Here is a 26374-nt window from a genome sequence, read left to right as displayed (position 1 = left end):
AAGGCAAAATAGTAAAGCTCCTGTTTTTGACATTCAGTGAACTCCTGGTCATTTACAGTTTCCACTGCAGAGGCTGCTGCCTTTCAGGGGGATCAACAATATGAGATGTTTTGCAATCCTATCCTGAAAATAACTGTATCTAATAAGTCTGTCAAGTCCTTCACCGTACCTTCTTCTACACCAAACACCACCTTCCTATTTGAAGGCACAATAGGAAATCCATCCCACAACTGATGAAGCTTCTGAAGTGTGGCCAAAAATATTTGGCCAAACTTCTTCACTTCTCCAGCATGGGTCAGTCACATTGTTAACACCACATATTGACACTCACAAAGTCAGCCATTAGAGAGATGCTGAGGAGACAGAAAGCTACAGGCGTCATATTTAGAGTATGTAAAACTGAACTCAACCTCCCCAGATCCTTTGGCCCTGCTGAGGGTTCTCCCATAAACAACACACATCTAGTTGTTGCTGCTCCTCCTCTTCAGGCTCCAGATCTTGGAGGGGGAGACTGAGCCAGTGGTTAAGGGCCCAACACTCTCTATTTGGAGCCTTCCAAGGATAGCATGTTTAGAAACATTGAGATGCTGTCAAAGGTTCTTCTTGAACAAGCGCTGACGGCTCCTCTCCTGTGCCCTAGGCTCTTTGATGTCGGAGGGCAGCGGTCAGAACGCAAGAAGTGGATCCACTGCTTTGAGGACGTCACGGCGATCATTTTCTGCGTCGCATTGAGCGGCTACGACCAGGTGCTCCATGAAGACGAAACCACGGTGAGTGGCAGCTGGGTCTCAGAGGCCCCAAAACTTCTTTATGTGGTGCTGCAGAGCCAGCACTGCTTGGAGCTCCGCTGAGCCTCACTGTGGTGCTAGAGCGATGCACGTTGGTCAATCAGTCCCCCTTCGACTCAAGGCCTGGGGAGATTTGTCCTCCTCCATGCCTTTCAAAAAATCAACGCCTGCACTTCCAGGTAACAGTTCCTTGATGAAGTTACAGTGTTTTTTTTTCTTCTCCTTTTTAGCCGACCTGCATTTTGTCAAAGGGTGCTAAAGAGACTCTATATCGAGAGTAGATGTGGGTAGGTGGGCTTTTAAAACGAGCATAAGGAAACGGTCACAGCATGCTGCAGGGAGGTGGGGGGAGGCCACAGATCCCTGAGTTAGGCTCAGGCTAGGAGCATAACCTATTTCTTCAGGCAAAATAAATTCATTTTCATGTGTGGTGCTGGAACCATTTGATTCCTTAGGTAATTCACTCTACAAGAGCTTCTGCAACTCCTACTGTGACAGGAGGCTCAAAATACCATCTGGAATAAAGTTAGTGAGGACCCATGCACTCCCTGCTATCAGAGGGAGCGCAATTAATGCAAATTAACTGAATACACAAAAAAGATGCAAGAAGGCTCCCTGCTACATTTCTCCCACCCCGTGTGTCATTCAGTGTGACAGGAATGTGAACTTTGGGAAGATGGGTTAAGAATAACTGAGGCAAGAACACAGTTGCATTTGTCTAGCAGAAAGGAATCAAAAGCTCTTCTCAGACTTCAGTAATTACTTTACCTGTACCCCATGTATGACAGCACAAAGGACTTCTCCTGCCCCCTGATTCTATGTGGGGCTCTTGTCCTTTCTGCCCTGCTTGTAAACATGCCATAGGTGCAGAGCTGCCCATAAGGAAGGCATTGAGGGAACATGGTGGGGCCGTGGCTTCTTGCATCTCCCAGCCTAGGCTTCTGCACTCTGGCTGACAGCTTGAGGAAGTCACCTCAGATCATACTGATGCCAGAATTCAGGGTGTTCTTAATATCCCTCCAGACAGCTAAAGAGACTGAGACACCTTCTGCCCTCTCATCTTTATGTATTTAGCTATAATTCCCAAGTTTTCATCTCCCCATAACCCTGACCCTCATCTATTCAAGCATGTTCAGACCTGTAGGATTCCCTGGTGAGGAACCAAAATCTCCTGAAGTGATTTGAAAAACCCAGTTGTTAACTCAGTGCTGTAAAATTTCTGCATCTGGATAGGGGAGAAATACCCAAGACAAAGAAGCCTATGCAGGGAGTGCACAGGCGCAGGGGCTGCAAGTGAGGCAGAGTCCAGGGCTCTGAGCAGAGGACACTTTACACAGAGCTTGAGCAGCGACACTTACCCAAATCATGAAACCATGAAGTCCATCAGCTGGTACTACAGTGACAGCCAGTACCACCATGTTGCAGCCACATTACAGACAGGGAGACTGCGCTCTGACATGCTCTGCTACAGAAACCCAGCTCCGCACAGCTCCACCTTCGCTTTTGCATCAGGAAGGCAGGCTCGCCCCTCCTGACGCAGCGCTGACGTTTGACTGCTATTTCCATCCCTTTTTGCAACGCCTTTCGGGGGATGCTGAGCAACAGGAGGGCAGAGGCAGATGCTGTTCATTTACACGTTCCAGCATCGCATGGGGAGAGGAGAGGACTCGGCACAAGCACCACCAGGTCCGCAAGACGCCCCCACCTAACCCAAATAAACTGCCCCGCGTGAGGCCAGAGCAAAGTAAGAGAAACAGTAGTACCAGAGCTCGCCCACCCAGTTGTAGCCACAACAGGGATGGTAGGTGCAAAACAGCACCCATGTGCTGTCAGTCCTCTGCCAACCTAACCCCCTGTCATTCAGCACCCTCTCCAATAACATGGTCCCTCCACAAAATAACTAGCGGTAAAAGCAGCATCTCTCTAGTTGGCTGATTTGCTGTCTGTGTGTATCAGCCACAGCTGCTGGCTCTAATGACGTAAATCAGCTTTTATTGCTTCTCACTTAGGAAGCACAAAGCCGAGGCAACTAAGCAATTCTGGTTCTCCAGCTTCATTTTCCATAGAAACACTTACTACGACGCAGGCGCTTCCAGCTTTATTAAGCTGCTGGAGGTTTGGGGGCTGCGCAGATGTCTGTGGGTATGAAAAGGCTCACAGAGCCTTTCTTGCTGGCATGGATCCCTGAGATTGGAAGAGCCTCGCTACGTGCCGGATTCCCAAGAAACTCTTGCAAAGCTGCTGTTTGGCAAGAAGAGCTTTTCCTCATGACTTCAGCACCCTGCTGACAATAATCACAGGATTTCACAACAGCATTTGATGCTTTTCTAAGGCAAACTGCACTCAAGGAGGATGAAACAGCAGTTCAAACACAGCGGCTCTCCTTGCTCAGCTCGTTAATGCCAAGGCGTTAGGGACAGTAGAGCAGCAGGGTCACATTGCCCCAGACACCCCCTTCCAAGGCTCCCAGGGGATCTGACACCTCACTCCTTGTGCCCCAAGGCCTGGCTGAGGGCACTGCATTCCCAGCTCTCTGGGGAAGGGGAAAAAACAGAGAGGATCTCGAGCACTGCCCTCAGCATTGCCACTGCTGCCAGGCACAGCACAGCCAGAGCTCACAAGGCAAAAATCACACTCTGCCCATCACGTACAAGACAGGAGATGCTGCCTCCAAGGTGCGACAGGTCAAGTAGATGCAATGATGCCTGAGCATCCACCTCTGCCTAGTCCATCACAGGGACTCGCAGGGCACCTTGCTGGGCAGCAGTGCAGAGATTTGCACAGGGTGGAAATGTCCTGCTTTAACTCAGACCAAACTCAATAGGCCTATTTGCCTAATGAGGCTATTTTGCTTACAGTGCCACTTTTATGGCTTATTTTTATATTTCATAAGACGAGTTTACCAGTGGAAAACCCAGGATCTTTTCCTATCTCTAGAGAGGAGAGAAGGACCTCAGTCATTACTGAAGAAAACTGGAGAAGAGGCTACATAAAAGCCAGATTTGCATTGCTCCCTCTAAGCGTTTCAAGACATCAAGAGCATGGGACCTACCATGGGAACCGAGACCATCCTCTTTGGTTTTTCCTCACAAGCGCAAAGGAGTCAGGCCAAGAAAGGCAGATGTTTATGATGCATTTTGCTGCCTCTGAAACGAAGAGATTTAAGTCATCCGTAGCTAGCCAGGATACGGTTGTAGTGTTCATGCCCTTATTCCTGAGCATGCAGCAGGCCAAAGGCATCATGCTGGTGACTCTTGATATGCATTAGTGTTGAACTGTTAGTTCGTTTTTCATTGCATGACCTGGTTAGTGTGATCTCTCATATACCACTGGGCAATGAAAATTGAATTGCAGCACTCAGAAATTTCCATCAGAGTGACAAAGTCAGGGCAAGTAGCTTTGGCATCCTAGGAAGCATAACCAGAGGGAGAATACAGAGTTTCTGTGGTTACAATAATGCTCCATGTTCTCAGAGCTTGCATGACAGTTAGCACTTAATTACCAAGGAAAACAAAAAAGATTGCACCAATTGTATGAGGCAGAAATAACCAGGTCTTATCATGGACTCTGGTAAAGAAAAAAAAAAAAAGATTTTTATGTTAGATTTTTTTTTAAAAAAACCTATAAGCAATTCTGTGTGGCTTGTGTAGGAAAAGAAATGTAGACTTTAATTTTTATGGGCAAGAGTGGTTATCCCTCAAACATACCTGGTGTGGCTGCTTTCCCTGTTGGAGTCTAAAGCATTTGCAGGTGCATGGGTTCAAAATAACAGTTTTAAAATAGGAGGTGACATTAAGAGTCCGGTGATTCAAGAGTCCTTGTTTTAGTGAAATACTGACAGATGCAAAATCAAGTTGGACAAAAGCAGTACAGTGGGTCCAAAAGTAGATGAAGAGATTTATGTGGGAAAAGTATAAAATGGAGCTGCATTTCATGCCTGTTGCTGCTCCTGCAGAGTGGGCAAGTGCCCTCCTGTCTCAGGCAGGACCTCTCTGAACTGTTGGAGATCTCTACCAACATTTGTTGAACAAGCAGCTCTCAGGAAGGGAAAGGAAGAGAGGAGACAGGGAGGACTTGCTGCTTTAGCTGGTGCCAGCACTGCTTGCGCTCAGCTGTTCACTGCATTTTACCACTGCAGGTTTCTCACTACCCTGGATTTAATTTTGCATCTTTGTTAGGGAAGAGGGTCCTTGCTGCTGAATAGTGTCTGTTTGTCCTTAGCAAAAGGGAAGGAAGAGGTGGGTTAAAACCAGTCTTTCCTAGGCAACACTGTGCTATAAGGTAAGTTGAAGGACTTCTGTAGGCTCCTTAGGTTGTCTTGGGAAGAGAACGTGGCCTAACTGTGTCACACTGCTGCCTGCGCTGCGCGATCTGCTGGGCTGCCTTACAGCGCTGGCAGGGGGCACATCCCGAGGCATCAGAGTAAGCCACGAGCACCATTTGTGCCTTTCTCTGTGCTTTGGGTTTAAATCGTCAATAAAGATAATAGAGATGTGCCAAAAATGGCCTGTGAGGGACTCTGCCTAAACCTAGTTATAGTTGCTTTCTGTTCCCCGACCATCCTCCACTTGCTTCTCTTCTCCTCCCAAAGGGCTTTGGGCAGCTAAAGATCTTTTCATGTGCCCATATGGTAACCAGTTTGATGCCACAGGCAGCAGAGGAGCGTTACTCCGCGGTTTCTGCAACACCCAGTATTAAACAAGTTAGCAGAAAAACAATGTGCAAATATGGGGCTTCCCTACAAGCCGGCAGCTTGCTCCATGCCATGGCCCGTGGGCAATAGCCCTGCCACTGCAGGCAGGCAATTCTGACAGACACCGAAACACGCACCGACTTCTCCTTGCAGGGTAAAGCTGGGACAATAAATGCATTTTTATATTTGTGCCTAACCACATCTTCCCCATGTATCGTTGCAATACGTGGTGGAGGGAAGCTCCTTCGCTTCACACTGGCCACGCGCGGGCTGTACAGTGCGGCAGAGGGTCCGCGTCCTCCTTCACTCTAGGTTGATTGGAAGTGGCCTTCACCCATGGAGCTACTTTTATCTAAGCAAAATGTTCAGCTGCAACTAACATGTGTTGATGCAAAGGAAAGCGTTAAGGAATAAAATGTGGGGCTCGGCGGTGCTATCGGTGCACACAACGGAGCGGGAGAGGGGTGGAAGCGGCCAAAGGAGCCCCCGCTGCCGCCCACCCTGCGTCGCTCCGACTTTGCGAACGCGGGTGGGCTGCGTCGTGCCCACCCCACCGAGGACTTCAGCAGCCCTGCTCTCTAGCACATCTCCCACACTCCTTGTAACATCCACTAGCCCCATACGCGCATTAGCGGGCTGGGGAGCGCCGCCCCAAGGAGATACCATGGGGAAAAGCCAAGGAAGCAGTCTGGTGTGTAACCCGATTTGCCTTTGATAACCCCGTGCCTCCTGGGTGTGCTTCGTCCTCGCTACGCCTGCTCTCTGCTATCCCGTTCCTGGTCAGGACGTGGCCACGCGACCGGTGCGCGCCCTCCGGCTTCGGCCTCTCGCGCCGACCACCACCAAGCTTCAGCACCTTCACAACTTTGCCTCGGCCGTCTCACCTTATCTAGCCAAACAAAGGCCAAAAAATGAGCATTTGAGAGACCCACCAAATTTGGCAGGTATGAAGCTTCTCTTGAACTGAGAAAAAAAAAAAAAAAAAAAACCCAAGTTAAGAGTTGAAAGCAGCAGGGAACATGACAATTGGTTGACTTTGCCGTGAGCTCTTTCCACCACCATGAAACCATGTGGCGGATTTCACAACTTTCTAACCGGTCCCATTCTCATGCCTTTTATCTCTTTCTTCTCCTGTGTCCTTTTTTGCATGATCTGTAACCAAAGAGCTGCCTTCTTGCTGCGTGTGTGTTTGGACTTATGGCTCTTCTCCTAGCGAGTAGCTAATGTTCTTAGCGAGGCATGAGCTAACATCAATGGTAGCTGGCTGACCTGTGGTTGTTCTTAGATATCCTCTGTTACAGTTTTTTTTTTTTCCAATCTATCTTCTTAAACAGTTTTTCCTTCTCCTTCTTCACTTTTTTTTCCCCTTTTCTGCCAGATACTTTGTTGAGCCACCAACATCATGATGTATCATGATGCAGCATAAGCATCAAAGACAACCACACTAAAAAAAAGTTAAAGAAATTCAAAACCCACTAGCAGACAACAGCACTAAACAAAATAACAAAACCACGCAAAGCTCACAGCAAGGTCATTTCCAAAATTATGTCACCTTGATGTCTGCTTCCAACTCTGGATTAATTCAAGGATCTACCAGTCCTTGGTTAATGTATCCCATTGATTATGTGCCACATGCACTCAAGAAAGTAAAGCATATATAAATAAAAATAAGAATTTAAGAGAACTTTTTAGAAAATCTGCATGAACAACCCTGACACTCGTTGTGAGCAAAGGGCAAAGTAACTTCCCATCCATGCATGGTGCATGATGATTTATATGAGCTGGGACTCTGTAAATTATATGATGCAAAGTCAAAACAGCTCTGTACTGCTAAGTGCCCTTAAATTACTAACTGTATGTCAGATGTCTTAAGGATTGCATCTGTGTGCATATACGTTCAGCTGTATGTATACATAAATTATGTATATTGTCGCTTTTCTTTTTTTGCCATTTTCCTTCTTAATTTAGCTTAGATCCCCCTACGTGTTGAACATCCCAGAGTTGCTCTCTCTGGCCTGACATGTCATTTCCTTTCTATTGCAGAACCGCATGCATGAATCACTGAAACTGTTTGACAGCATCTGCAACAACAAATGGTTCACAGATACATCCATCATCCTCTTTCTAAACAAGAAGGACATATTTGAGGAGAAAATTAAGAAATCACCACTGACTATCTGCTTTCCTGAGTATACAGGTAATGAGAATGCCATGGGCGCAGGACTGCACAGCAAGGGCTGCACAGTGCATCTGGCCAGGCTGTTACAGTCAAATATTGCACACGAAGAGGCTAAAGATGTCCAGAGGCATAGTTAGAGCCCCCCTTGGCTTCACTGCATGCTTTCCTTTTCAACAAATACTATAAGATGAACCCAACCACCTCCTGGTGGCTGTTTAGTGGCCCACAAAGCACGTGGTTGACTTAAAAGCAAGTTCTTTGCCCACAAATGGCCAGTACCATTTGAGGGCAATGGCTCTGTTAGGGTGCCCACGGGCAGACAGGAGGCTTTACTGTCTCGCAAGGCCTTGCCTTCCCCAAGCACAACACGGCCATCCCCTCGCGCGTCTGCCACGTGACAAGTGGCCACGTGCGCAGGTCCCACGCGCCTCAAGCTGCAGAACGTTCTTCGCATCCATTCTCCAACCGAATTCCAACTGCTCTCATTCTCCAAGCCAACAAGTGGGTCCTGCACTGACACCTGCCCCATGCAGGCCCAGCCAAGCCCTGAATTTCACTGGGGAGCGGTGACCACAGCTTTGATGACGCTTGAAGACCAGAGCCGAGGCTCTGCGACAGGGCTGTGCTCCAGAAGGCCTTGTGCGTGCTGCTTGCCTGGCATCTGACCTGCTAATGATGGCAATATATCACCCATGCAAAGTCTGCAGCTGCACCCTGCTGCTTCCTGCCGTACCTCACCGCCTTCCACAAACCCTCATTACCATTCAGAGGCTACACAAAAATAAACTTTTATCGCCATTAATTATTTAAGCTCACCAGAGACATCCAGATGAATCAAGCTGACAGACAGAGAAGCAGATCTCTTTGTCAGGAAACATAGTTGTGAACTGGGAGTACCAAGAGTGTCACATCTCTGGGCAGACCAACAAATTATTAACCAGAGCCTCCTATCTCCAAGCACTTGCTTTTCACTGTGAATAGGCAGGAGCGATCCATCATGCTCCTTCAGGCCGAATGATAAATGCACATGGAGCTGAGCGACACTGGCCGAATTCAGCAGAACAATCTGCAGGCCTTCTTTCTGGGAAGGTTGGGATGTTGGTCCCTTCCAGCACATTGTGGCCATCTACTCCTCCCCATGGTGCAAATACATATTCCTGACAAGTTGCCTAAAAATATTTAATAACGGAAATTTCACAGTCCTTATAGTAGGAAGTAACGTTGCCCCTCTTTTTTTCCTGCTTGCAAATTCAATTGCTGCTTGCCCTCTTTTGGAAGGCTTCCAGAGCAGCTCAGCACCATCCTTTCCATAGCAGTGGTTTTATCTCCTGGAAGATCCCTATCATACCTCTTCCTTCTTTCCTCTTCTTCAGGAAAGAAACATGCATCTTCCACTGTTTCCTCACAGATCACATTTTGTAGACCTGAGGTTGCTCATCTTCCCAGAGGTCCTCCAAGAACCCCACTGAAGCAATACCCCATGCGATGCTGACAGCACAGAGATTAGAAAGACAGGGAATTGAGTTTTAGGTTATAACTTGTCATTCCCAAGCTATCCCAGACCAAGAAAGTCTCTCTGCTGATTTAATCATGATTGGATCAAAAGCGAAGGATGCAGCTGAGCACCTCAAAGACAGGCAATCAGCAGCACCAGTAAAGCACAAAGTTAACACGTGCTGCTTTAAGCCCAGGCTTTAGACCCTAGCTCATGCCCAAGCTTGCTCACCCACACTTTGCTGGATGTAGCTGCCCTGTGACAATGTAAAGGCAAAGGAGGAAAAAGCTCATAGGATCAAGCCCTCACTTTGCCTTGCAAATATCATGAAAAGCAAGCACCAAGGAAACACCGATAGTCAGCCTTGCTAAAAAGCAGCATTAAAGTTGCCCTGGAGTTGAAAAGAAATATTTGATGGAAGCCTATAAATCAAACAGGAGACTCTTAACATCAAATGCTGGTCACACAAAATGCTTTTAATATAATGAAGTTTTGGATGTCTGTTGGTTTTGTCCACTGACAGAGAATTATTAGAGGACTGCCTCCACAAACATGCTCTCTGTGCTGCAGCACCCACTGTTTCCATCTCCTTAATTCTCTTGTGCTTTTAGCTAATCCACAATACTCAGCAAAGCAGTGGCAGAATCCAGGGCACATTTTAAGCAGAGCTGGAATTACTGATCCCCTATCCCTCAGAGAGGATCTAGACTCTAAATTCTTGTGTCGAAATGACCAAGTTTTTTCTTTTTGTAAAATTTCCGTTATGCACAGTGAGTGGATCTATTCCCATGCCCTTTGCACGGCTCCTAGTACCATGGCCAGCCCACAGCAAACACAGGGCTGCTTTGACTGCTTTCAAGTATGTTCCTAAGTTGCATGGCCTTTACAGACTTGTGTTTTTCAAACAAGAACGGATGCACAAGTGAGCATGAGTGCTTGGCCAAATCAACAGCTTCAACTACAGCAAATCTCAATGGCAACTTGATCCCAGAGCACTAGACTTTAAACACACAGACCCCTACCCCCCCCCCCCAAAAAAAACACACACACACACACACCCCACAACATGTGCAAGACAGAAGGTTTAGCCCAGACATTTATAGACTTCAAACCCAAGAACACCTTAGCCACAGCTCTAGCAGAGGGTACCGCAATGTCAGTTCATCCAAGAGACGTTTTGGTCCCACTGAACAACCTCTTCTCTTTGTTGCACAAGCTTGATCCTTTTGTGTCCTATTCTCATAGCAATTCAGGGAAGGGAGGGCCCAGTAACTAACTACAGTGCTGAATTCCTGGCCATTTTAGTTCAGCTTCCCCATCAGAAGCTGAACTTTGATCTTAAGTTCACCAAGACCAGAGCTGGCTGTGGTAGGTGCCACTTTGCACTGTACGGACGGGACCACTTTAACAGGCTCTTTGTGCTTTCCCCTTGGCTCTCTTGCAGGCCCAAACTCTTTCACGGAGGCAGTGGCTTACATCCAGGCTCAGTATGAGAGCAAGAACAAGTCGCCCAACAAGGAGATCTACACGCACATCACCTGCGCCACCGACACCAACAACATCCAGTTTGTCTTCGACGCCGTCACGGACGTCATCATTGCCAACAACCTGCGGGGCTGCGGACTCTACTGAGCCCCACTCGGCTCCTCTCCTCGCACACTCCAGGAACACCCTCCAGTCCCCGGACAGGTTCTCTCTTTCTCTTTTTTCCTCCTCAGAAGATGAAGAAAGGCACAAACCCCCCTTTCTGCCCCAGAAGCCTTTGCAGAAAGTTCTGCTTGCTCCCGACCCTGTTTCTTTTATTATTATGGGTTTGGCCCATTCCTGCACTGTCTCTTCCTGCTGCCCCATCCCTGGAAGGCAGCCAAGTCACAGTGCTGTAGGAGCAAATGCTGCTCCCACAATTGCATTTCAGTTGCCAAAAAACAAACAAAAAAAAATCACTTATGAAAGAGAAATTCAAAGCCTTAAAATATCCATCAGCAACAACCTAGTTTGGAAAAGAAGCCTTTTCCTTCCTAAAATTAGGGGATATTTTTAAATCCTATTATTTATCTTTAATTACTACTCTAGTAGTAATTCCACTTCTTATGGAAGTGCTAGGCAAACATAATCACTTTGAGGGTACCGTATGGCTCCAGTTCCTATCCCGAAGCTGGGAGGCCAGTGTTGAGCACAGCCACAGCAGCTAGGGTTTGTACATTATCCTTTCTATTTCAGACAGCTTTTTGAACAAGTACAACAGCCATATGGAGTCCTGCAGGTGTCTCTAAAACAGACACAGTAACAAAACCTACTAAGCATGGTCTAAAAGCATTCACTACCGATAACAATTTTACCTCAAGTTTCCAAAATTAATGTTAAAATGTGTCTAGCAAGTGCAGTAACCCATTTCTCACTCCAGCCTGCCTTTCCATGCTTCACCCGACCCCTTGGACCTGCTGCACTGAGCAGGGCGGTCGCGAGAGCTTCGTTTTAGCCCCTCCAGTGTGAGACCTGGGCAGCAGGGCAAACCCACGCGCGGCCACGATGCCCCGAGAGTGACCACAGTACCCTGGGGGTCAAAGTCCTACAGACACATAGTGTTTCTTTCCAAACTGCAGCCCTTAAGGCAGCTGGGTCCACCAGAAACACTTAGCCTTGGTCTCTGCCAAAGTTGGATGTTTTGTTACTGAAAACACAAACAGGTGGTTTTGGAAGCCTAGCCAAGCTTGGGTGACAGCAGAGCACTTGGGAGACACGTGGCTCTTACCTGCACCGTGGCCATCTAAACACTCACACGAACCTGACCTTGCACTGCCAGCCCCAGCAGAGACCTGCTGCCTGCCCGCATTGTGCCTTGGTGTGTGGTCAGAGGGGACAACATGGGGTTTAGTGTCCCCAGACAGGTCATTTCTTTACCAAGATTTAAAATGAGAGGGGTAGTTTGTACTCTGGCTATTCAATGGATGGGGAAGGCTCAGGGAACCCATTTGATCCAAGTAACATAGGAATAGGAAGGAAGAGTGCAAGAAAGAAAAGGAAAGGAAGAAATGGTAAGAGGGAAAGGTGCTGAAGCGAACACATAGGCAAGGAGGAAGGACAAACCAGGCCGGGTCAGAATAGGTTGGGTGCCAACAGCCCCCTGTCCCCAAGAGCATCACAAGCAGATCTGTCTGTTCTTGGGAGCCCAGGAGGGGAATTTGGTTTAGATCTCCCAAAAGCAAAGTTTTCCTCAGCGGCACCTCCAGGAAGGTTACCATCTCTGCTTTCTTACTGTGCTCATGAGGGAAAGATAACACAAGAGGAAACCAAAGCAACGCTGTGCAAAGAAAAGAGGCCAGGTGAGCTTCAGTGGGTGAGAGTCAGCGAAAGGGAGAGGACAGGGTGGAGAGGAGCAGTGGGGGAAGTTGGGCCAGTTTGGGACAGAAATTGCAGAAAGGAGACAAGTCAGGTTGAGGCAGCAGAAGAGGGAATGGGAAGAGAAGGACCTGTGGGAGGCCAGAAGAGCCTCTCCATCGAGGGCTTGGTCTGCCAGGGAAAGCACTTGCAGGAGATCTGGGACAACCCAGTGACGTGAGCCAAGAGCAGCCGGGACACACAGGACACGGCCATCAGAGAAAGCCAGGGTGGCTGTTACCCACCAGACCTGCTGACCACCCAACGCAGTTTATAGCCATGTTAATAATCCCCTGAATAGCCTTAAATTATTCAACAGTTTTAGTATCACACAGCCAGGACTCCCTACTGCTCTGCTGAACACCAACAGCAACAACACCAAGTCTCTGCCTCACTCTGCTCTGGCAGAAGACAAGGAACCACCTCTCCCTTCACCATCTCAGCCTTAAAAAAACCTCCCACCCGCAGCTTCCACAGCTCCTTGCTGCTCCCGACACTGCAGGTTCCCGCATGCTCCCAGCCCCTCTCTGAGCTTCTCTTAGCACCATCGCTGCACAACCCTAAACCAAGGGAATAATAAGCACAAGGTTTCTGCTTATGAGTGGCTTGGTTTTAGTATAGGATTTTCCAAGTCTGTAGGAAGCAGGTGCCTCATTCGCTTTGGTTCTGTAGAAAATACCACCATGTGCCCCTACTTTGAAGAGATTTATATGCATGCCAAGGCAAAAGTCAAAGGAATGACAGTAAAATGCAACAATCAGTTGGGTTTTCTTGCAGGAAAAGGCCTTTAGGAGTTTGCATATATAGGTGATACAAGAAGAGAAATGACTCAGACCTTCTCCCCCAGTTTCCACACAATCCCAAACCCAGCTTTCTTTCTGGATGTCCTTTGCTGACTTCAGAGGTTGTTTTACTCCAGATGAAAGTTCTGCTGCTGTCTGAAGCTAGCTAATTAATTTGATTAATTAATTGCCAAACAATTAATTTCTTTGCTATTCAGATACTAAAAAATGGCAATTGGATGGTGCTTTGCCCCAGAGAGGCAGGGCATTCACTGGAGTGATGCAGAACAACAAAAGAGAGTGTCCTGGAGTCCAGCCTTGTGCAGGTGCTGGGAAACTGGTGTCACCCATGACATGTAGCTTCAGGGTGATGTAAATTTACATTGATTGGGCTACAAACCTGAATGCTACTTGAGACACAATCCACACATAGCCACTGGACCTCAAATGAAAAACAAAACTTGCATGCTGTTGAGCACTAGCGATGCCCTCTGGCAGGTCTTTACTAAATGCTACCAGAAAAGGTTGATTGGTAGCACCAGGCACTGAAAGATTTCAGAGTTTTTATGTTATTATGTTTATTTCCACCCTCTGCTGTGGGGGAAATTATATTCTATTTAAGTAGCAATAGACACTGTTCCCAGCAAAGGTGGCACTGAGCCAAGACTCAAGGATTTTCCAGTAAAGAGCACACAGGAATCTTCTGGTGAAGATAATTTAAACCAGCTCAAATGCAAACTCCTCTAAATGCAGCCGTCCCAGCTGCCCCAGCACTGGGCGCATCCACCGAGCTGGGTTCAACTTGAGCTCAGAGACACGGCTGGGAGGTCTGAGCCCCTCTCCCTCCCCTCCTGCAGCTCTGGCAAATTCCCCAGCCCCTCTGCTTCAGCATCCCAGGGAGAAATTGGTTATAATTGATGCCTGGTGCTCCCCAGGGAGAAAAGGGAGAAAAGAGGAGATGTTGACATATTGAGTCTTTTCTTTCATTTTCTTTGGCATATTGCATGTCTAAAACTTTATTTCAGCTGCTGACATCCCCTCCCGCACACAAGTGTCATGAGGATTAACTGACAGAGGGTTGAGACAGTGTTTGAAAGATGCAATGCTGGAGCATTAAGCACTGCTATTTTCCCCACTTGATGGCCTAATATAGATTTTTTTTTGTCTCCAGAAAGGCTGCCAGGTATTGCTCATCTTTGGGAATCTGCATTCCTCCCAGCTGTGTCTTTTGTGGACTCTATTTTGCCCTGTGCTTTTTCTTATTCCCAAATAGTGGCAATCACTGCAGGACTGGCCTCCAAAGACAGCCTTGAAACACACCTCACCCGTTAAAAAGTCCCCTTCTCAATAACGCTTCAGCAAACAGTCCAGATAGCTTCCTACCACCTCCTCAAGACTCTTCCAAATTTCTCTGGAGTTTTGCACGATAACTACTCTTTTTCCCAACTTTCCTCCCATCATCTCTCTTGGATAGGTTCAAGCAGTGGTCACCTTTGGTTCAGGCTCAATAACATCATCAGCCTTTCCAGGCAGGACCAAGCTCAGCTGGGCTTATCACCCTGCTGACCATGTAGGACCTCCACCAGAGGAGGACTCCCTCGGGAGAGAGGGTGATACAGAAGGCTTGTCAGTTGAGATGATTTTGTTTTAATGGACACCCAGAACACACAGAGCCTGTTACTCGCTCAGGTTAATAACTTAGAAGCCAAATCACCCTCCAGATTCTGAGAAGGTGCCTTTCCTCATGTACATCCCTTGGGAGTGAGTTTGCAGTTTTCTGAGTTGCCTCAGGTTGGGCAAGGGCAGCAGGGTGGAATTCAATGTCTTACGAAAAACCCAGGCAAGCAGAGAGCTGCAGAATGCTACAGAGAATCAGTTCAACACGTTAGTAAAGTGTTGTGTACACTAAAGTCCACCTGGCATTTTTAACCTATTATAGTATAAATGCATTGCATGCCTGCAAGTTAACAGATCATTTTCAGGTCAAGAATACAGTCTCCATGTAACAGAGCTTGGAACTGGATGTGTAAAACATCCTTTTGACAACAAATCCTATTTTTTCCAAACTCTGCAGCATGATGGGAAGCACAAGGCAGCCCCCACAAGTGGAGCTCCTTGCAGCTCTGCCCGGGTAGGGCACAGGAGGGCAGAATTCACCATCTGGGACCTCTGCAGCAGGTGCTATTAGACAGGGCAGCCCTGCAACCCAGCCTGGGAGATGAGGCAGAGCATCCCAGGGCCAAAGAATCTCTCACTGAAGTCGGGGAGAAATTTGTCACTGATTTCTGGGGAGCAAGGCTGGCCAAGTTCAGCACTAGTAGGTCTGCATCCATAGGAAAGCCAGGAGCGGCTTCAGGGTTACAACCAATATTTCTACAGCTATTTCCAAATTTTCTAAAACACTATTTAAACAGAAGGCACTGGATGCATTAAGGTCAGTAGAGATACTACTCAGCATCACCCTGCACCAAGCTTCAAGAGAGACCCAAACCCACCATGTACTCGCATCACCACCCCACAAGTGCACCTCTCACACATTTCCCAGCAAGAAAGCAGAAACATGTCCCTCTACTCAAAAGCATGGGCCGTGTTCTGGCTGCTATTTCGTTCCCCCTGAGGAAAGGGCAGACAGAGGCACTTGCCCAAGACACGAGTGTACATTAGAGTTTCTGAGCTCCTGCAGTGATACGCTGTAATTGATGTTGACAGATATAGGTACATGACCTATATAAGACACTGCGCTGAGAGCGTAGCGAGGAAACTAGACTCCTCATAGGAATGTCTGTGCCCAAACCAGCCTGCAAACTCCCTGGAGGGGTCTCAGTTCATGCTGCAAAACAAGCACAGGCAAGCTATGGAAGGCACCACTCCTGTGAAAGCCAGGGCAAGGATTACAAGGAAGGGAAACCTCCTTGCAGACACGCAGCAGTCAGAGGGCAGGGAGGGACTCGGCACCCGCGGGAGCAGGAGGGCCGGGCATCCCTCGGCCCGCCTGTTGCGGCGGGACAGGGCTGTGCTTTGCACCAGTGCCCTGAAAATGCCCCCCAAGAGCCAGGACCTGCAGACACCCTGGACAACCTGGCAGCTCCCAGAAAGTGACACAACCCCACTGCTGCAGGTGGGAGAGTCCATCACAGGGAGGCAACAGGATGATTTTCACACCTGCCCAGAAGTAACCAGCCTCCTGGGTGCTGGAGCAGCCTGCAAAGCACACGTGGCTTCTCCTGTCGCTGCTCCAACCCAGCAGGCAGCTGCTGCACCCTGAAGCTCCGTCCCTTCCACCAACCTCCAGCCCTCTCCGGGGCACAGACTGGCCACTAAGACATTGAAAAAAAAAAAAACCCATTCCCCATCCACCTCTACACTTTGCTCTCCCGCTCGCACTACAAGGCCACAGGCAACCTGCACCCAGCCACAATCCCCAGCTCCGTTTCACCCTGCAGCTCCATGCGGGAACAGGCACACAGCACAGGCAGCTCCCAGGAGCTGCTGTCCCTCCTCCCGCCCCTGCTCTCCCCCAACGAGCGCTTTTCCAAGGAACACCGGCAACCACCACCCTTTTTTCTTGTGCCAGTTTCCCCACTGTGAATCATTTCCCCCTGCATGTTTGATGGCCCAATCTGTATTAACTGTAATTTTGTACGAAGAGTGACTGTCCATTGGTTTAATAGAACATTAGTTATTGTAATAATTTATTGGCTGTCAGTAATGTATTTATTAGTTAAAAAATGTTAATAAAGTGCCAGCTCTTTTCTAGTGTTAGAGGGTTTTTATTGCGTCTCCTCGAGTGTGTTAAGTGTCTCCAAGCACTCACATGGGCAGCACGTCCTCTCCCAGCTCCTGCAAAGATGCCGGCAAGCATCAGAGCGGTTGCCTGTCTGACAGACATGGGTTATCTGTCATGTATTCCTTCTCCAGCAGGTAAGAAACTTGAAAAGGATATACTCAAAAGGTATTTATTTTATGCCAGCATTTAGTTTTGCTCTTTACCGTGAAAGACAACTTTACTGAGTTTTGTGCTTGTTCCTCAGCTGCTTGAAATTACTTTTCCTTCTGAAATTGCTCAGCCTCATTTTTATACCAGCAAGCCTGGAATTCAGGAATGATTACTCGAAGCCCTGGGTGCATGTGGGCATCCTGCCCCCAGAGCGCTCCGGAGAGCCGCAGCCGCTCAGCGCAGCGTGAGAAACCAGGCCGACCCACGGCCTCTGCGCTGGGCTGAGCCCAAACGAGGAGGTTTTTGGCACCCAAGCCCTGCAGAGAAACCACATCTTCCTCAATGTGATCACAGCCAGCTCTGGGCCTTGGCCCTCAGTATGTCTTGGATGTCACATTACGTTCAGCAGGACCATCCCCGGGCAGCATCACGGCCGGGCCTCCCGCACCGCCAGGCTGCACTTTGGCGTCAATCCCCCACGTCCAGCTACAGCACAACTTAAACAGGGCAGCGATCTGCACGTTCCTCCGTTGTGAGGAAGCAGCAGTTCCCAGCGGGGTCAGCACCTAGTTTAAAGATTTGACCTTTTGGCATGATCAGGGCTTAATCTAATACAAGAACACCTGCATGAAAATCATTTATGTGCATCATTGAAAAAATACAGTGATTTTTCCAAGCAGGCAGCACATCTGGCTGCAGTGAGTATTGCCCCAATATCTTGGGAATTCCTGCACTGCTTACTTAGAGTAGTTCTGCTGCTGTTCCAATTTCTCCTCCAATATTTTGGTTGCAAACCTATTACAAGTAGGAAGCTGCTCATTTCCTTTCAACCAGCTTTTAGCATGAGCCTTGCACACATCTAAGAAAAAGAGCTATTTTTGCTCCATTCTAATAAATCACACTTTTTTATTATTACACTAACACAATACTTGGAGAACCTTCCTGTCAATTTCAAATAATTTGTCATTATAATAATTTATCATTAATATTTTTCTAATATGAGACAATTTAGGGGATGAACAAGGAAGAAAACATCACTCAGATCCCCAGTCATGAAATTCTCAAGACCGAGCCTTTTTGCAAAGGCCATTTGAGCAAGTTCCATGAAGAAAAACCACATCCATTTGTGGCAGTTTCTCTTTGTCTCTGTGAATAAGTTTTTTAAAGGATCAAGTAAAGTCCAGAAGCATCAGAAAACAACTGCTCAGCATCCAGAGCTACTCTTTGTCTAGCACAAGACAGTTCAGTCTCAAGCTAACAGCCTGTTAAGAGAGGATCAGACATCTGCTGAATTTTGCATGCAGCGTCTACAGGCGAGCCGTAGCTAACAGAATGATTCACTAATAAAATATTCATGGTAAACTCCAAAATGTGGAATTGGGTCATCATTTCGGTAGGAAACACTCATGTTCTCCTGACTCTTCAGTGTCTAAAGCATTCCACAGGCACGGCAAGGGGCAGCAAAGCTTTTCCCTCAGACTTCACTAGTTTCTTGTTTTGCATAGCTAGTTTGGTACCAGTAATCAAGTGGGTGAACATATACACTGATAAAGCTGACTTTGGACTGCCCACATTTCTCCCCGAACCTTCAGTGGAACAAGAGAAAATGTCTTTGCTTATTTTAAGAACAACTTAATAATGGAGAAAAGAGTTCTTGAGAGCACCTGCACAACCACCTCTTCTACCCAGTGGCACTGCTGCACTCCCACCCTTGTACTAACATCTCGCGTGGGCACCTACAGAGAGGCATCTCGCTGCAATTTAAACAAAGCTTTAAAAATTCCTGTGGCAACTAACTTGGAATAGGCTGGTATCATCTGCTGCTGTCACTGTCTTTTCCTCTCTCCTGTCTGCTCTCCTCTGCTTCCCATAACAACTCCTGGGGCACAGTGGAGACACGGTGTTGCCCACGTGCCCAAGGACAGCATGCTGGGAAGCTGGGAGCTGTAGCCACCACATCTGTCCATGTTCCTGCCAAGCCTCTTCCATGCTCAAAATCATGCTCAGGAGAGCAGCGAGGTGGGCTGGGTAATGGAGAAGACCTGTGTTTACTCACACAGCAGTGCTGGGATTTCATAGCAATGACCCAGTTGTCACTGTGGCATTTCTGTTTCCAAAGATAAAGATTCCTCAGAGGAGTTGAGGGTCTAGATAGGATATGACCTCCCCCAGCCCCTGGAGGAATCTCAGGACGTGCTTGGCATCAGCCTCGCTAGACCAGCACTGGTTCTACAGCACAGCAAGCACCCTGCTGTCCAAAATCCACCTACATCCCTGTGCCCAGGGTTCCCAGCCCCTGAAGATGCAGCAGCCCACAGCTGCTGCCCTGCCCCTGTGCTTTCCATCTAGGCAGGTGATGAGCAAACGGCCATGTCTCTTTGGAGCTCCAGGTAGGAGCCTTGGCCAGGAGAAGATCCTCTCTGCTCCTCCAGCCTGCTTTGTCCTGGCCAGAGTTCCCCACCTTCTCCTCAGCCTCTGTAACCATCTCATATTTATCACTCTTATCGTAGAAGTTTTGCTTCCTAACCATTTCAGTTTAAAAAGAGTTCTCCTCTCCTCTAACTCTCTCTTTCTCTTTGCCTTTCTCTCTCCTTTTTCCTCCCTACATGCTCCCTGTTGCAGAACCGCATGCACGAATCTCTCATGCTCTTCGACTCCATCTGTAACAACAAATTCTTCATTGATACCTCCATCATTCTCTTCCTCAACAAGAAAGACCTATTTGCTGAGAAGATCAAGAAATCACCTCTGACCATCTGCTTCCCTGAATATACAGGTATGTGCTGCGGCGGGCAGCTGCCCAGGGCAGGAGGAGTGACACACACAAACAACAGTTTCAGCAATTACTCATTTTTTAAGGGAAATTCATGACCCTCAGCATCTCAGGTTGCTTGTGGCTGGGGTAAGCATTCTTTACAATGTAAATAGAGAGTACTTTTTTAAAAGTTGGACTGCACTGAATTGCAAAACAGAGAAGCAGATGCATCGATGGGTTGGTTCCAGGCTTCTCGCCCTGCCCAAAATTGTAATCCCTCTCAGTTGGGTACACCACATGGCACTACCTCTGGGGAGTCAGAATTACTGCTGCTCTGCCTGGGAGGCTTCTTATATACGAGGCAAAGCATCACAAAGGTATTTAGCTGAAGCAAACTATCATCTTCTGTTCGTGCCAGCGCCAGAGTCAGGGATGTCAGAAAAAGGCCTAGAACCAGGTGGTCTGTGCAGGCAACATTAGTCCCCTGCAGTCCACCACAGGAGCAGGGCAATGCACATACAGGCAGGAGCTTGCAGGCAGTCCGTGACCTCCTGCCTGGGACCTACTGGTGTTTGCTGTCAGAGGAATGAAGGCAGAACCGCTTCAGGCAAAATGGAGCAGAGGCTGCCTGGTCTGCATGGCAGGTCCAACCTCCAGGGAAGCTGCTCTTGCAGCCACCCAACCCAGGCTCTGCCATTTCGCCTAAGTGCTACACACAGCTTGGGTGCTGATAACTTCGGTCTGGCCTAACAGGTAGCACACACGCCAGCACAAGAAGGACATGTCACCTTCTGCCAATGCCTCACAGCTGCACTCCCCCAGAGCTCCTCATGCAGCGGACACCAACCAGGACATACTGCATGAAGCCACAGAAGTGGGAAGAACGAGCCCCAAACCAGCAGCTGCTGCTGTAGCAAGTGGACACCGCAGACTCACGTCCTTCCTCCCATAGCCTCAACACCAACGCCGCTGGCTCGCACCCACCAACACATCTCCATCCCACGAGCCTTCCCCACACGGCCCCAGCAGGAGCAGGGGACAATGCCCTCCAACGCTTTTCTCCTGCGTTTTTACCACCTCAGATAATTCTTTATAGAGGAGACCTTTTAAAAGACCTTTTAAAAGCACAAGTCTGTGAAATCATGGAAAAAACATATTTTTTTCCTCCTAAAAAGCAAAACCAGCTTGACTTAGAGAAAAGAATCGCAAAAATCCAAGAAAAGGAAAAGGAAAACAGGCACCAATCACAAATTTTCTTGAGGAAAAAAAAACAAAACAAAACAAAATAAAAAAAAACAGCAACCACTCAAGCCTAGAGCTGCACCTCCTGTGGTTGCCGCATTTCTCTGATGCACGTTGCCCACAGCACAACTGACCCAAACGCGGGGACATCCCCAGTGCAGCCACACGAGGATTCTGCTGGCTCCTCTCCCATCACATGCGCTCACTCAGCCCCACAAAGATCCAAGACTTACCAGCACATGCAGCAGTGGCCACATCCCCTACATCAGCAGCAGGATGACCAAGCAGGGGCAGGTGGAGGCCATTGCCTTTTGTAAAGGGGGAAATGTAGAGCAGGTGGGAGGCCCCAGATAGCAGCACCTGGGTATGGGATAGTACCTCCTTAGCAAAAACACTGCTTTTATGTGGGTTTTCCTAAAAAAAAAAAAAAAAAAAAAGGTGGGGGTGACAGGGGGGTTGGCCCCTGATGCCTCTGCTGTGTCCCCCCTCCCGCCTCTGTGCCCACAGGCCCCAACACCTACGAGGACGCGGCGGCCTACATCCAAGCACAGTTCGAGAGCAAGAACCGCTCGCCCAACAAGGAGATCTACTGCCACATGACCTGCGCCACGGACACGAACAACATCCAGGTGGTGTTCGATGCCGTCACCGACATCATCATTGCCAACAACCTGCGGGGCTGCGGCTTGTACTGACCCGCGGGCCGGGGCGCCCGCCCGCCGCGGCCACGCGGCCCCTCGGCTAAACGGTCCCCGCGCGAGGAGAAACAAGCAGAAATCAGCCACCCGACCACACACGCACGCACGCACGCACACACGCACACACACACACAGAGGCAAGGCAAAACTAACAAAAAAAGTACAACGGCAACCAAACCGAACGAGAGGAAAAAGAGAAAAATAAAAAAAATCTTAATCATAATCATGCAAGTTGGTAAATAAAAAGGCATTGTGAAAAATTATATATATAAGTATATATATATATATAAAGAAAAAAGGAAAATCCACAACCACCTTTTTAGTTTGTCACAGAGAGCTGGGGGCAGGACTGGTTTCCCAGGCAGATTTCAGCCCTTTCTAGTTAAGCCACCAAAATTTTAAAAGATGAGTTAAATAAGCCAAGAAAAAGACAAATCCCCCTGGGTTCACAGGAAGCTGCCCAGCTTTTCTGCCCAGAGGAGCCTTTTCCTTAGACCCGATTGTGGCACGGGTTACGCTGACCGGCAGGAGGTGGGAAAGAGGGATTTCCCCGGCTTTCCTGCTCTCACACTCACCGCTCCTGTGGGATGCTTCTCCTTCCATGATTTCTTTGACTTTTTTTTATATATATCATTATTGATCAGTTTTACAATTCTCATTTTTATTTCTCATGCTCTGAAAGCCGGGCTCCCAACTCAGCCACACGCCCCGGCCCAGCCATGCCCACGGGCCCCAGTGACTCTTTGCATTTAGAAGCTAAAATACTTAAACAAAAATAGGGGGAAAGGGGGAAAAAGAAAGAGGAAAAATCCCCCCTTGCCCTGTGTTACTGAAAAGGGAAACAAGAAGGAAAAACCCTTTTCCCGCTTCCTTTTTCCCAGCTGGTGCCCTACGGAGCTCCCATCCACCCCAGGGCTCTTCATGTCCTCCCACCTCCTTCTTGGGGCAGGAAGGAGCTCGGCTCTGCTCCTGGGGTTTGGCATTTGCTTCTTTTTCCCTTCTTTTCCTTCCCCTAAAGGGAAGGTCTTCATTAGCCTGAAATAACGAGGCCACCCTGCGGCACCCTGGCGTGTCCAGCAATTCCAACCACCGTGTCCGTCTCCATCCTTTTCCCACCTCCTCCTTCTTCTTCCATTCCTCTCTAGTTTAGCAGCTCTTTCCTGCAAATCATCTCTCACTCTCCAGGTTTGTATCAAAAAAAAGCACAGCCGTCAGTGGCCAGCAGTGGCCTATTTATCCAGAGATTTCCCTTCTTTTTGCTCTGAAAAATACTGTGTATTGCATACTGGATAGGCTTCCTCCTCTTTATTTTATTGTTTGGGGTTTGTTTGGGCATTTCCGGGAGGGTTCTATACATACATATAAATATATATTTTTTTTGGTTTAGGATTTTTGTTTTGTTTTTATTAATTTTTAACTCTTTCCCGTGAATGCTTTTTTGTGCTGCTTTTTTCTTCCTCCAGTCCTCCCTTTTAGTGAATGGTGTTTTTTCTCTCACATGTGGGGATGTTTGTGCTGCAAAAAAAAGAAAAAAAAATACACACAAAAAAATTTAAAAACACAAAAAAAAAACAAAAAAGGAAAAAAGCAAGAATGAAAATAATCTAAAAATTTTAAAAAACACACACAAAAACACAAAAAAAAGAAAAAATGAAATTGAATGTAGTGTTTACATTAAAGCCACAGTTTTCATGACCAATCCTTCATCATTTCTACTTTGATTAGTAACCAGATGTCTTCACAGTTTCACTTTTAAGAGTTACCTTTGCTGAAGAAAAGCAGTCGCACCTGTTTAAAATAAAATGAATAAATAAAGAGGAAACTAAAATATTATATATATATATAAAGCGCCAGGTCTTTCTAAGCCTTTCTATTACCAATCAGTGAGGTTTCTGTGATATATTACACACTGCCAATCTTTCTCTGACTAATGGAAAATTCATGTGTAGCTCAATAAAGAGAATGTTTGTCTGTATGCCTGGTCTCTCACCTCCTGGTTTTCCATCTAATTCTTTTGCTGTGTTTCTTGATTCGTTTTCTTTGCCAAGCAAAAAACAAACAAACAAACAAAAAAAACAAAATAACTGGCTTGTGCTGCTGAAAAAAAAAATCCATATGGAAGATGTTTCGTGTGGGATTCTCCAGAAAAATCACTTTTCTGCTAGGCAGGATTTGGCACTGCAGGATGCTCCACTGTATTTATACGGCATTGCTTCCCCACAGAGTCCAAGGGGCCCATACTGCCACTCGAGGTCTTGGGCCCTTGAGTCATATTCAGAAGGCTCTAAGTGGGGCAACCCATTCCCCATCCCAAGTCAAATGTGTTTGACCTTAAATTCCTCCCCAGCCCCTTAGTCTGATTGCATCGCTCTGCGCATTTGCTCACCCACATCCTGGCTGAGCAGAAAGGCAGATTCCTGAGTGACTCTTGCCCATGCACACAATAAGAGGCCAGCGACAGTTTCATCTCACTGCAATAACTTGCATGCATAACTGGTAAAAAGAGCTGAATGGCAAGAGTTTTAAGGAAAGAAATATAAACCCTGAGAGCAGCAAAGCCACTCCTGCCTCCAGCATTTAATATCACAGTTAGAGAAGCGTAGCAGAACAGGCTAAAGCGAGACTGGAACATGGGATAGTCTGGCTAGGCAATAAGTCCAGTGAAAAATGTTCGACGGATGCTACTTCGAAAAAGCAGAATTGATTTTGAAGAACACTTTTGGATCCCTCCCACTCACTTTCCGTAAATGTTCTGCCTAATGAACCATCAGAAGGCTTGTCTAATAAAATCAGAAGCGCATTTCAGGTGATATTTGCAGAAAACTAATTCTGAACAAATAAAGCTCCTATATGCACTAAGTTCCAAGACTCACATCATTCAAGAAAGAAGCACAAGACCTTTATATCTCATGAAAGCTGATGAGCAGAGCTCAAATACTACATTAAAGCACCCAGGTACAGCTGAAGAACTGAGAAGACTGAACACTAAGCATTTATGGAAGAATTCTTGCAGCTGTGACATTTATGATCCCTGCAGAAATTCTGTAAACAGAAACCCGTAGAAAAAAGAGGCATGTTTCCATGCACTGTGCTTGCCATCTAATGGACAAGCTGCTTCAGACTCCCTCAGGATCCACTCACCGTGATCTGCTACTCGTGCCCGTCTCCAGGAGCCTGTTGTCCAGCTATGCTGGACGTTTCCACGGGAGGACGGACCACGTAGGCACTTCTCTCATCCCCAAATGTGGATATTGCCTTGAGGAGAGATCAGCTACTAAGCAGCACATCTGTGACACCGGTTTTGTCACCGGTCACTACAGATTTTGTTTCAAACAGCAAAAGACACAGCAATATATCCATGCTCACATTTGCATTTCCCAGGATGTTTCACGAGGATGCATTTCATCCTCGTGAAACATCAAATTAATTCCCAGTGTGGACAGAGCCACTCGAGGTTGCCATGCTGGCAAAACGTAATTTTTCCATAAATACCATATAGTTAGAAGTGCTTGGGGTGTTTTGCAGAGCACTGTGCGCATAAAGCTCTTGTAGCCTGCGAACACTGGAGCGTCCTGAATAACTGATCTCGACTGGGGGAAAATTCATGGAGGACAAGATTATCTGCTTTATCTATGCTTCAAAATCCTGAGTTTCTCGCAATGACAGCTGTGGGCCTGAGCATTGTAGCCCCTGGTGCTGCTGCACGCCGAAATACAAACAGTGAGACCAAGAGGACGCTCACTATCTGAAAAGCCAGCTCCCAAGTTTAAGTTATTGTGTTTAATACACAATAAAAATCTTGCAGACAACTCAAATTGCTTTGGAGATTTAGTTGTAGAAAAACCACCACCAACAACCCCCCCATAAAACCTTCCCAAACAAGAAATAAAAAAGAAACGCCTAGTACAGAGCGCTGGGAAACACAGTCATTTCTATTTATTTTGACAAGAACATTATGGCTATTTAACAAACACATCCATATTTAGGTTTTGAGCAATGCAAACACTACCAACAAGGGCAACGAGTTAGAAAGAAATTTTCCAGGGGGGAGATTTGTCCTGCAGTTGCTAACCGCAGAATTTCTTGGAGTTCCCTTGGGGATAGCTCGTGCAGACGCTAGCACAGAGAGGATCCATGCTCCTTCCTCATTGCTCCAGCAACAACGCTGCAGATCTGCAGATCTCAGCCGCTCCTCCACGGTGCAACCTGCGCACCCCGGCTGCTCTTCGTGCATCTCCGCCATTCCTGCGGGACACAACCCGGGCACCTCGGCTGCTCCCCCAGCGTGTGGCTCATGGAAACGGGCCACACGCCGACCTTGAAGGGAAAGGCCCTGGAACGGAGGCTCGCACCGGAGAATCTCTCCAGAGAAGTAAAATTGCCAGAAAAAGCCGCAAACTGGAGCAGATACAAGAGTCCGCTCCCAC

At 47.6% G+C, this 26374-nt stretch overlaps 1 protein-coding gene across 2 annotated transcripts in view; it reads left to right on the top strand.

Moving 5' to 3' along the window:
* The window catches only part of GNAO1 (G protein subunit alpha o1), a 103489-nt gene extending 81510 nt beyond the window's left edge, over window positions 1–21979 (top strand). Inside the window, exons 6-8 of one of the 2 annotated variants that reach the window (XM_088534591.1) lie at window positions 641–770; window positions 19875–20028; window positions 21757–21979. In XM_088534591.1, the coding sequence (XP_088390717.1) occupies window positions 641–770; window positions 19875–20028; window positions 21757–21944 (472 nt within the window). In that variant the 3' untranslated portion in view covers window positions 21945–21979. Of the gene's footprint in view, window positions 1–640; window positions 771–7524; window positions 7679–10599; window positions 10951–19874; window positions 20029–21756 lie in introns of those variants that run through there. The other variant, XM_088534592.1, reaches the window with a different exon arrangement.
* Window positions 21980–26374: the final 4395 nt, after the last annotated feature.

Source organism: Tinamus guttatus, unplaced genomic scaffold (assembly GCF_059628265.1).
Source record: "Tinamus guttatus ecotype Peru unplaced genomic scaffold, ASM5962826v1 Tinamus_guttatus_pri_ptg000576l, whole genome shotgun sequence".
Taxonomy (NCBI): domain Eukaryota; kingdom Metazoa; phylum Chordata; class Aves; order Tinamiformes; family Tinamidae; genus Tinamus; species Tinamus guttatus.
The sequence above is the reverse complement of the archived record's forward strand: the minus strand, read 5'-3'. Positions and strand labels throughout refer to the sequence as shown.